An 11,643-nucleotide genomic window follows, 5' to 3' on the forward strand; every position below is an offset into this window, starting at 1 on the left:
AAATCATCCAGGTAATGAGACACCCCAGACGATCCAGTCCTGTGGCGTAAGGCCCAATCAAGGAACGTGCTGAAGGTCTCAAAGGCAGCGCAGGCTACGGAGCAGCCCATCGGCATAGCTTTGTCAATGAAATACGCCCCCTCAAATCTAAAACCCAACCAACGGAAATCATCGGGATGTACTGGGAGAAGGCGGAACGCCGACTCAATGTCGCACTTGGCCAAAAGGGCCCCTTGCCCAAACTTGCGGATCATTTTTACTGCCTTATCAAAGGAGGCGTATTTCACTGTACAAAGTTCCTGGGGGATTGCGTCATTAACAGAGTGCCCCCTAGGGTAAGAGAGGTTATGGATCATACGGAATTCCCCCGGGGCCTTTTTTGGTACAATGCCCAGAGGGGAAAGGTGAAGTCCTACCACTGGAGGATCGGTAAATGGGCCTGCGACCCTCCCCGCTTTAATTTCTTTTTCTATCTTTTTTTTGACTATATCAGGTCTTTCCCTAACTGACTTTTGATTCTGTGGCTCTCCAGTGCTCGGGGAGGAAGCCACGGGGATTCTGAACCCCGTCGAAAACCCCTCCCAGAGGTATTGTGCCGCTTTTCTGTCGGGATATTGATCAAGCATAGTTTTTAGGGGCTGCAGACGAATAGGGGAGGAAGCTAGACCGAGGTTGTAATTACTGGCGGCTACCAGGTCCCTGGTGGGAGGGTCCGGGGGCACCTCTGGCATCGCCGTGGAAGTACCCCCTGCCCCCCCGAAAGGGCTGCTTTTTATTCTTAAAACACGAGGAGGCGGGGTGGTTTCCCCAGCACCGCTCGCACTCATGGGTATACTTACAAAAGGGGCGAGCACACACACCCCGATTGAACTCCCAGCACTGTCGCCGCCGTTTTGCTTCAGTCTTACCCGCTTTGGTTGGGTCCAGGTTTTTCTTTTCAATGTAGGGATTGACGTCCTCTCCCCAGTAATTAGGATCGGTTAGGTCCCAACGGGTGGACGGCAGAAGAGAGGCATTCCTACGGAAATTCTCATCATACGTTAAAGCAGCGTTCTCTCCTGCGAGAGAGTGCGCCCGTCTCACGTGAGCCAGGTAGGCCACTAAATCCATAGATCGCCGGGGATAAGCGGCGCAAACGACTCCCATGAAGACCTGGTACCCATCTAACCAATTCTCAAAAGTGCGTTCCGCCCTAGGCGTTCTATACCTCCTTTTGCCATAGGTGCGCCTCCTTTCGCCCTTTCCCGTTAGCTTGGCAGGGGGGAGAAGGGTAAAGATATCGACATAGTCCCCGTTGAGGATCTTATTCCTCTTCTTTTGGGACAGATGGTTCCCCAGTATGAAATCAGTGGCCTGGTTGGTGGATATTTTTACATCCTCGACCAACGCTCCATCCCTCCATTCCAACACGCCATTGAAAGTTTTGCGGTGGGAGTTGGCCCTCCTTTCATGTGCCCAAAGCGGGATCCCGTGATTAGTCTCGCCAATCCCCCAGTACCCGTCCATGTGGTCCTCAGTATCCGATTCGGAGGAAGACGTACCCGATTCATCCTCGGTTTCAGACTGCTTGCTCCGTTTCCTCTTCGCCGACGTATGCTTCCTCTTGGCTTTTCTCTTACCCCCTTGGGCCTCGTTACTTGGCACGCTAGTGCTGGCCGCGGGCTGAACACTTGGGGGTTCCAGCTGCTCCCCTTCCGAGCCGGAACACGCACTTTCCTCTGTCGAGCTGTGATGGGGCTGTTGATCCTGAAAAACACTAGGAATGTCTACAGGCTGTGAGAGGGTGTTGCAGCTGGTTCCCTTGGCAGCCGCCTTCCCCTTACCGGGACCCTTTGCTGGTGCCTTCCCTTTACCCGTGCTATGGCCTGTCTTCCTAGCGATAGCTGTCTGAGCCCGAATATTAGGGCGGCTTGCTACAGTGGGCGCAGAATGTGAGTTGCCCACAGTAATTGTCGCAGTGCTCTGCCGCCCTTGGTTATTAGGGGGAGTATCAGGTATCACCTCTTGTGATGGTTCCAGTGCTGGAAGCGCTAGCGCTCCCCTAGGCCTGCATTGTCTGTAAAAGGTTTCGAAAGCCATAAAAAATTGAGCAAAAGCCTGAGGGTCGCAGGGCATGGCCGGTAACTGTGCGCCCCCAGAACTATTGGATGCGGGCTGGGTGCCAGAGGTGGAAGGCTGCTGGTCACCATGGGAAGCCATTCCTAACTCACAAGCGAGATACCAACCAACAGAAAGACAGCAAGTTCAGTATGATCTACGCTGGCAAAATATTAAGGTTTTTATTTATTTATTTATTTTTTTATTATTATTTTTTTTAAAAAAAAATTATTTATTTATTTATTTATTGTTATTGTTATTTTATTTTTTATTATTTATTTATTTATTTATTTATTTATTTATTTTTAAGGTTAATGGTTTATTTTAATTATTTTATTATTATTATTATTTTATAATTATTATTATTATAATCTGTTATTTGTACCAAATTTTAAATTTTTAGTAATTAATTAATTAATTAATTTATCTATCTATTTATTTATTTACTTTATTTATTTGTCTATTTATTTAATTTTATTTCTCCCCCCTTTTTTCTTTAATTTATTTATTTATTTTAATTGTTATATAATTATTATAATTGCTGATTAATTAATCTATATATATAATCAATATCAACACGCAACTGGGAAGTAGGCAACCTGCCTGCAACTAACTTCTAGCTGCTCCACTGAAAATAAACGCTTTAAAAGGATACCTTACAACAGCGCTGCCTATATATTTCCGGCCACTAGGTGGCAGTGTCCCCCCGAAGTTTGCTGCTATCCACCACCAGGAAAAGGCAGCCTGACTGTTTTCTGGCTATAGAATTGTCCGACTTTGAAACCTCTGCGCAAAGGACTGAGGATCTCAAGGGGAAGCAACGCCTAATATTTGCTGGCACTCAGCCTGCCTCACTCACAGGAGAATCCTGTAATATTAATGCCTGCAATAATCCCCTACTGATCCTCAAAGCGACGCCTAATATTTGCTGGCACTCAGCACTGCCTCACTCACAGGAGAACCCTGTAATATTAATACCTGCAACAATCCCCAACCGTTCCTCCTATAACCCCAATAATGGAAAAAAAAACCAACCCAAATAACAGAAAAAGAAAAAACCGCTGCGAAACTGAAATTCAGAGCCACAATTTTTTGTTTAAAATTGTCCTGCCAATGCCCGTGCCTCACTTAAAATGGCTGCCTCGGCTTCAGTGGGTGGTGATGCAAAATGGCGGCGACAAGGGATCCTTACCCTGTGCCCTGACAAAAGATGGCCGCCCCCGCTTCAGCCACGTGTGCACCTAAGATGGCGCCGGTGCCCTCACTAAAAATGGCCACTGAAGCTTCCCAATGCCTGTCACGCAGCAGCGTGGAGCAACGATATCCCTAGCAACAATGCAGCCCAGCACGCTGATCGGAGTTAGCAGGCAGCAGGCAGTAAGGTAAGCAAGCGGAAAGGAAGGGAGCAGGCAGGGGCAGCTGGAGTTTTTAGCAGGAGGGAAGGTAAAATAGGCGAAAAGGAGAAGGGAGCCGGCTTTAATATGGTAAGGGCAGCGAAGCACCGGGGCAGGGAGGTAGATCTGGCAGAGTTAACAGGGAAAAAGGTGCCGAGCGCTTTGCGCCTGCCCTGTGTGTGAGATAGACTGCACCGCAAAATAAACGGACGACAGGGGGAAAGCCTCCAATGGGCAGAAACTGCGCCTCCGGCAGCTCGCCCCGATCCAAGCCCCCAACGCGCCCCAAATACTTCACCAGGTATCCTGAAGCGCTGAACCAGAATCTCACAGCTGACAAAACCTCAGGAAAAACCTCACAGCTGACGAAAGGAGGGGAAGAGGGAGATCCCGGGGCGTGCCTGGCCTTAAGTATGGCTTTGGCCACGCCCCCTTTGGCCCGCCGATTGGCGGGCCGATTGGGAGGCACACCCCGGGAATTCCCTGGGTCTCGCGGGGGCAAAGGGCCAGCCCCCGCGAGGGTGGGAGGGGGTTTTGCCCGCAACCCCCTCTCCTCCTGAGTCGGAAATGGCTTTCCCATAGGCATCTGGTCGGCCACTATGAGAACAGGATGCTGGACTTAATGGGCCATTGGCCTGATCCAGCAGGGTCTTCTTAGGTTCTTGTGATTCAGAGGCCTTACCTAAGGGGGGGGGGAGCTTCCAGAGATGATCCATTCTGGTGATGGTCACTGCCTTGGTGCCCTTGGGGAGGATAAGGAATGTATATAAATGGATGGGTGGAAAAATGAACAAGGTGGGATGATACAATAAAAACAACAACTGGAAGCATAGCAAGATTTCTGAATGCTCCACTTGGCCAGGCTAGCAAACGAATGATCTGCCAAGCTGTATGCAACCAACCTAGTCTGGAAATCAAGCTTTAGCTGCCCCAGAGCATAAAGAGCATCAGCTGTTATACAGCTCTCAGTTCCATAATGGCACCCGTAGTGGTTGTTTTACCGCTCCAGTTTGATGCTGACTGTTAACAGAATCAAATCTTCAAGAGTACAGCACACACACACACACACACACACACACAGAGAGAGAGAGAGAGAGAGAGAGAGAGAGAGAGAGAGAGAGAGTGAGTCTCTGTGTGTTGGGGGAGTCAACACCAGCTTCTGCTGCTTCACCACACCTGGGATTCAGTCCCTGCACCTCCTGGGATCTCTGCTCACCTGAAACCTCCTCTGTCCCTCCTCCTGGAATTCCAGAGGAAAGTGCATAAATTGGCACGGCCAGACTGCTGGAGACACTGCAGAGTCGTCTCCTGATTCACCAACAAATTAAAGTATTTCCATATAGAAAAGAGCTTGGTGAGTCTTTTTATACACTGGGAAGAACTTTTTAAAAATATATCACCATCTCCCATACCCAGTCAGATTCCACCTGCAGTCCTGCGTCCAGTTCTTCTGGACACCCCCCAGTTTAGGAAGGACATGGGCAAGTTGGAAGATGTGCAGAAGAGGGCGACCAAGATGATCAAGCGTCTGAAGACCAAACCATGTGAGGAATGGTTGAAGGAGCTGGGTATGTTTAGCTGGGGAAAGAGGAGATAACCATCTTCAAATCACTGAAGGGCTGACCTAGGGAAGATGGAGCAAGGTTTTTAAGCAGACGTTGGGTGACCTTAGATGGTCAGGGGTTCATGGGCTGTGATTCCTGCACTGCTGGGATTATACGGTCATTGGTGGTCCCTTCCTACTCTCTAATTCTATGATTTTAAAGAGAATTCTGAAGAAGCTAAACAATCGCCTCTTTGGGTTTTTTGCCAGGGGGCACTGGAGGAGGGTGCCAGGCCACCTCCCCAATGATATTGAAATGCAGCCCTCATCCCAGGATACTACAGTTTCATTTGGCATCTTTTCGCCTGGGCTTCCTCCCCCATGTTTCCTCCACTTCAGGCTGCAGTTCTGTCCCTTCCCTGAAATACTTTTCCGTCCCAAAATCAGGGGTTGCTTGCAATGAAGATAGATTTTAGGACAAGGCAGAAAATGGACTGTGCTTCTCTGAGTAAGAGCGGAATGCTTTTTTCGAAGTAGGGAGGGATCTTAGTGTGGTTCTCAGGGAAGGAAAGATTGCTGGGAAATGTTACATCCAAAGCAGAAATCCACAGAAATACCTCAGTATTCAAAGATTGGCAGAAAATACTCTCTAAATTTATCTGGCAAGGGAAAAGGCCCAGAATCAGACTTAAACTACTTACAGATCAAAGAGATAGGGGAGGATTCGCAGTTCCAAATTTAAAGTTGTATTATGAAGCCTCGTGTCTTTGTTGGGTCAAAGATTGGATCGTTATTAAAAATAAAGACTTGTTAGATCTAGAAGGATTTAATATAAGATTTGGTTGGCACTCTTACCTATGGCGTAACAAGGGAAAGGTTCATAAAGGATTTTCTAACCACATTTTTAGAGGACCACTGCTGGAAGTGTGGGAAAGAAACAAAAAATTATTGGAACAGAAGACCCCTTGGTGGCTATCGCCAATTGATATCCTGACAATAAAAAAACCAAACATCGAAGGAGAAAGATGGACATATGAAGACCTACTAGTAAAAACAGAGACTGGTTGGAGGATTAGGCCTTATGAAGAAATAAAGAACAAATTGACAGGATGGATCCAATTTCACCAAATTAATTCTATATGGTCTGAGGATAAAAAGAATGGGATAAGTGAGAAAAAATCTAGATTTCAGATTGAAATACTAGAAAGTAAAACAAAACTCCTATCGAAAATGTATAGCCTGTTACTTGAATGGGATACCAAAGATGAAGAAGTAAAGGAGGTAATGGTCAGATGGGCAATGGACTTCGGACATAACATAGAGTTTGATAAATGGAAGGCATTATGGAATAAAGGCATGAGATTCTCGGCATGCACAACACTCAGGGAAAATATGTATAAAATGATGTACAGGTGGTATGTAACGCCCGTAAAATTGGAAAAAATATATAAAACTGGTGATAAATTATGTTGGAAGTGCAAGATCAAGGAGGGCGATTTCTATCATATGTGGTGGTTGTGTGAGCCTATCAAAAAATTCTGGGAATCTATTTACAATGAATTAAAAAAAATCCTCAAATATACCTTTATAAAAAAACCCGAAGCCTTTCTGCTGGGGATAATTGGGGAGGAAATCAAAAAGGAAGACCACACATTCTTTCAGTATGCGACAGTGGCTGCCAGAACTCTAATAGCACAGAATTGGAAGACATCAAAAATCCCAATTATAAACGAATGGCAAACCAAACTATTTGATTATTTAGAACTGGCAAAAATGACACAGAAAATAAGAAATCAAAAAGACATAAAGTTTAATAAAGAATGGAATAAATTTATGACATATATGGAAACAGAGGTAAAAAATCTAAAAATCACAGTAGGTGTGACGTAACACTTGTGACGTAAAGAGTCTTTTGAGGAAAAGAAACTGCAGATAAAAAATCATATAATATATTCTGAAACCGAGATGAAGGGAAGTCAATTAATGTTGTGTGTTATTTAGTTATTTAGTTAATGTAAGTTAATTAGTTGGTGTTTTATGTTAGGAGATGTTTTTTCTTTTGTTTTTTTATTATTATTTCTTTTATTTATGTACTCCTTTTTTGTATGTATGTGTTATGTATGTTTATTTTTTCACCTGTTTTAATGTTGGATGTAGCAAAATGAATTAAAATCAACCAAAGCAGAAATCCACACCGGCTTTCTGAGAAGGAGAGGGACCTTGCCAGCTATTGCAGTGGCAACCCTGCAGGACAGAGGGCTTGTAGCGCCTCCTCTTTCTCCACTGTCAGAGGTGTGAAACTTCTGGGTACCAGTAGCTGGAAGCCACAAGAGAAGAGACGACTGTTGTGCTTGGATCCTGCTTGCAGGCATCTGGTTGGCTACTGTGAGAACAGGGTGATGGATGAGATGGGCTGTTGGCCTGACCCAGCAGCAGGCTCTTCTCATGTTCTTATGGCTGACCAAAAAAGAGAGGGGGATATGTCTTCAAACAGTGAATAGTTAAACTGTGGAATGTGCTATCACACAGAAACCATTATGGCCAGCAATTGATTGGCCTTAGAAGAGAATTAGACAGAGGGATCTTGTGCTCAGATCCTGTTTGCGGGTTTCCCACAGGTACCTGCAACGCAACCCCTTCCAATTTAGGAATCTCAGCTACAGCATCCATGACAGATGGCCATGCTTAAAAACCTCCAAGGAAGGAGAGTCCACAGCCTCCTGAGGGAGAGCGTTCCACTGTCAAACAGCTCTTACCATCAGAAAGTTCTTACGTGTTTTTAGTCAGAATCTCCTTTCTTGTAACTTGAAGCCAGTTGGTTCGAGTCCTACCCTCCAGAGCAGGAGAAAACAAGCCCTTAAGATTGTTCTCATATCTCCCATCAGCCTCCTCTTCTCCAGACTAAATGCCCCCAGCTCCCCCAACCATTACCATAAAGCTTGATTTCCAGACTAGGTTGGTTGCATACAGCTTGGCAGATCATTCATTTGCTGGCCTGGCCAAGTGGAGCATTCAAAAATCTTGCTGTGCTTCCAGTTGTTGTTGTTGTTGTTGTTGTTGTTGTTGCATCATCCCACCTTGTTCATTTTTCCACCCATCCGTTCATATACATTCCTTATCCTCCCCAAGGGCACCAAGGCAGTGACCATCACCAGAATGGATCATCTCTAGAAGCTCAGTCAGCAGAGGTTGGATGGCCATCTGTCCTGGATGTTTTAGTTGAGATTCCTACATTGCAGGGGGTTGAGCTAGATGACCGTTGGGGTCCCTCCAACTCTACGAAAAGTCCAGTTCTGATAAGAGGGGAGCAGCAACAAGGGTCCCTTTTTGGTGTGAAAAAGGGTCGACAGCAACGCCTGCACCTGAGAGCCCCCCCAATCTCTCCAGCTACCAGCTGCCGTTTCTGAAGTCACCCAAGGGAGAGAAAGCAGCAGGTAGCACCTGGATAGAGGTCCAGCTGAGAGCCCGCCTTCTTCCCAGCCTCTGTCACCCAGCAGAAGGGGAGGCAGCCACAGTCCTTCCATTGCGCTTGGATCCAGCCTCAAGGCCTGTTGAATTGCCACCAACTGGACACAAAACTAAGGGTTTGTCCACAATTACCTTTCCTCCTCTCTTTCCAGGCACGGTCCTCACTTTAAAACTCTGTATCTGAGCACACACACCCTTTTTTTCCTTTGCTCCAGTGCTTTCCCCATGAAAACTTGCTCTTTAAAGCTCAATCAGAGCAAATGGCAATCCGCAAATTGATGTTTGCTCTCTCTGAGCCCTATAAAGAGCAGGTTTTCATCCTGAAAGCTTGGGGCAGAATACAAAGAAACAAAAGCAGCCAGACACAGATCTTTTCAGCTTGGACATCTTTTGAGCCTGCAAAAAGCAGCAGAGCAAACAGTGGATAGTTTGCTTTCTGCCTCCTCCTTCCCAATCCGTTTGCCTTTCATACCATGCCTCTTAGACTGTAGGCAGCAGGGACCATCTTCCTTCTGAGGTTTGCAAGTAAAAAATGTTGAAAGCATAGAACCATTGACTTGTAGCATTGGAAGGGACCGTGTGGGCCACCTGGTCCAAGCTCCTGCAATGCAGGAACCTTTTGCCCAACATGGGACTCAAACCCACAACAAACACATGAATGAAGTGCTCAGGGAGCTTCACGTGGCCATGTCTGCTCCCAACTACAGCAGCAGCTTCATCCCTCCCTGGTTCTTCCTTGCTGGCATCCCAGGACTGGAGGACTTCCACGTGTGGATTTCCATCCCATTCTGCTGGATGTACCTGGTGGCCTTGCTGGGCAACCTCATGCTGGTGGCCACCATCGCCTCAGAGCCTGCCCTCCACCAGCCCATGTATTTCTTTCTTTCCTTGCTGGCTGCCTCCGACGTGGTCCTCTCCAGCACCACCATCCCCAAAGCGATGGGCATCTTCTGGTTCGGTGCTGGGGCCATCTCCTCCAGCGCCTGCCTCACCCAGGTCTTCTTCATCCACTTCACCTCTGCCGTGGAGTCAGCCATCTTGATGACCATGGCCTTTGACCGCTACGTGGCCATCTGCAACCCCTTGAGGCATGCGACCATTTTGACCCGCGTGGTGATCGGGAGGATTGGGGTGGTCTGTGTCCTCCGGGGCTTTTTCGCCGTGGTCATCCTTGTGTTCCTCCTGCTCCGGCTGCCCTACTGTGGCCTCAATGTCATCCCACACACCTACTGTGAACACATGGGTGTGGCTCGCCTGGCCTGTGGAAACATCACCCCCAATGTGGTGTATGGCTTGACAGCAGCTCTGTCCACCCTGGGGGTTGACTCCGTCCTCATCGCCATCTCCTACACGCTGATCCTCAGGACCGTCTTTCGACTCCCGTCCAAGGATGCTCGCCACAAAGCCCTGGACACCTGTGGCTCCCACCTCTGCGTCATCCTGATGTTCTACACGCCGGCCTTCTTCTCCTTCCTCACCCACCGCTTTGGGCACAACATCCCTCGCCACGTCCACATCCTGCTGGCCAACCTCTACGTCATCGTGCCCCCCATGCTCAACCCCATCGTCTACGGGGTTAAAACGAAGCAGATTCGGGAAGCGGCCAGGCGCCTCCTCTTGCAAGGGGCGGGGGCGTTTCTCAGTCCCAAAACTGGAGCCCCACCCCTGACCAATGGGGCATAGCAGGAAGGGGCTCTCTGTATGCATTGCTGTCACTCTTTATTGCTGCCTCTGAGTGGTGAATTGTGACAGCCTGATGAGGAGGCTTCTCTGCACATTCCCTGGCTCTGGGAACAACTGCTTCCTGCCCTGATGACTGCGTGTCAACGTGGGGTTCCACAGGGCTCAGTCCTATCCCCCATGTTATTTAACATCTACATGAAACCGCTGAGTGGGGTTTGGAGTACATTGTCAGCAGCATGCAGATGACACTCAGCACTGTTTCTACTTTACATCCGCAGGTGAGGCAGTGGAAGTGCTGGGCCGTTGTCTTGCCTCGGTAATGGACTGGATGAGAGCCAACAAACTGAAGCTCAATCCAGATAAGACTGAGGCAACTGTTAGTTTGTGCTTCCTTAGACTAGATGGGTGGGAGGTGTTAGAATTCCTGCTCCATGACTGCAATCATGGGATTGTTGTCTATTACATGACGGTATATGTTTTGACTCCACAGAGTGGGAAGTGACGGAGACAGGATGTTTGTGTTACTGTGTTCTGTGAAGTGGGACTGTTGTCCTTTGTTCTTTCTCTCTTTGCTGTCTGATGCTAGAGAGAGAGAGAGCCATGTTGCAGTGCTCCCTGTCTGTTTATATGTAAATAAAGTAGATTAGCCAAAATGCTGAGTTGCTGGGGTCTGTTGCACAAGCTGTGAAGACTCTGCAGAGCCCTAAGTGTGCCGGTGTCTGTTGGCACCGGTCGCTGTGATGTTTGGGCTGAAGAAAGCTTTTGAAGCTCCTGAACGATCGACCAGGAGGGAGAGAACATGCCTTGGGCATGTGTCTCTGCCAGGGTCCTACTCGAGTGTAGGACGAGCTCCTGACAGGTGGTTGCCTGCTCTGGATGGGGTTACGCTGCCCCTGAAGGAGCAGGTTTGTAGCTTTGGGGTCCTCCTGGATCCTTTGCTGCTGCTTGAGGCTCAGGTGGCCTCAGTGGCCTGGAGTGCCTTCCATCAGCTTCGGTTGGTGGCCCAGCTATGCCCCTATCTGAACAGGAATAGCCTAACTACTGTTGTCTATATAAATAAAAAATGTCCAGTAGCACCTTAAAGACCAGCTAAGTTTGTTCTATGCTCTGGTAACCTCAAGGTTAGATTACTGCAACGTGTTCTGTGTTGGACTGCCTCTGAAGACGGTTCGGAAACTTCAGCTGGTGCAGAATTCAGCAGCTAGTTTGCTCACCGGAGCAGGACGGTTTGAGAATATTAAACTGATCCTGGCTACCAAATAGTTTCTGTGCCCAATTCAGAGTGCTGGTTTTGACCTATAGATCCTTAAATGGCTCAGGACCGCAATACCTCAAGGTCTGTCTCTTTCCATATGAACCTACCTGGACCCTGAAATCATCTTCTGAGCCCCTCCTAGGTGGGCCTCCTCCTCAAGAGGTCCAGTGGGTGGCAACACGAGAACGGGGCCTTCTCTTCAG

The 11,643-nt window shown here is 47.9% G+C and overlaps 1 protein-coding gene across 1 annotated transcript; it reads left to right on the top strand.

Moving 5' to 3' along the window:
• Positions 1-9,189: 9,189 nt before the first annotated feature.
• On the top strand, positions 9,190-10,185 carry LOC310761850 (olfactory receptor 52D1-like; the record flags this gene model as incomplete). Its single annotated transcript, XM_083612047.1, has 1 exon — positions 9,190-10,185. One exon carries the CDS (start codon positions 9,190-9,192, stop codon positions 10,183-10,185), a length of 996 nt encoding a protein of 331 aa, XP_083468173.1.
• Between the last annotated feature and the right edge of the window lie 1,458 nt (positions 10,186-11,643).

Source organism: Podarcis filfolensis (assembly GCF_964270895.1).
Source record: "Podarcis filfolensis genome assembly, chromosome: 4".
NCBI classification, from domain to species: Eukaryota; Metazoa; Chordata; class Lepidosauria; order Squamata; family Lacertidae; genus Podarcis; species Podarcis filfolensis.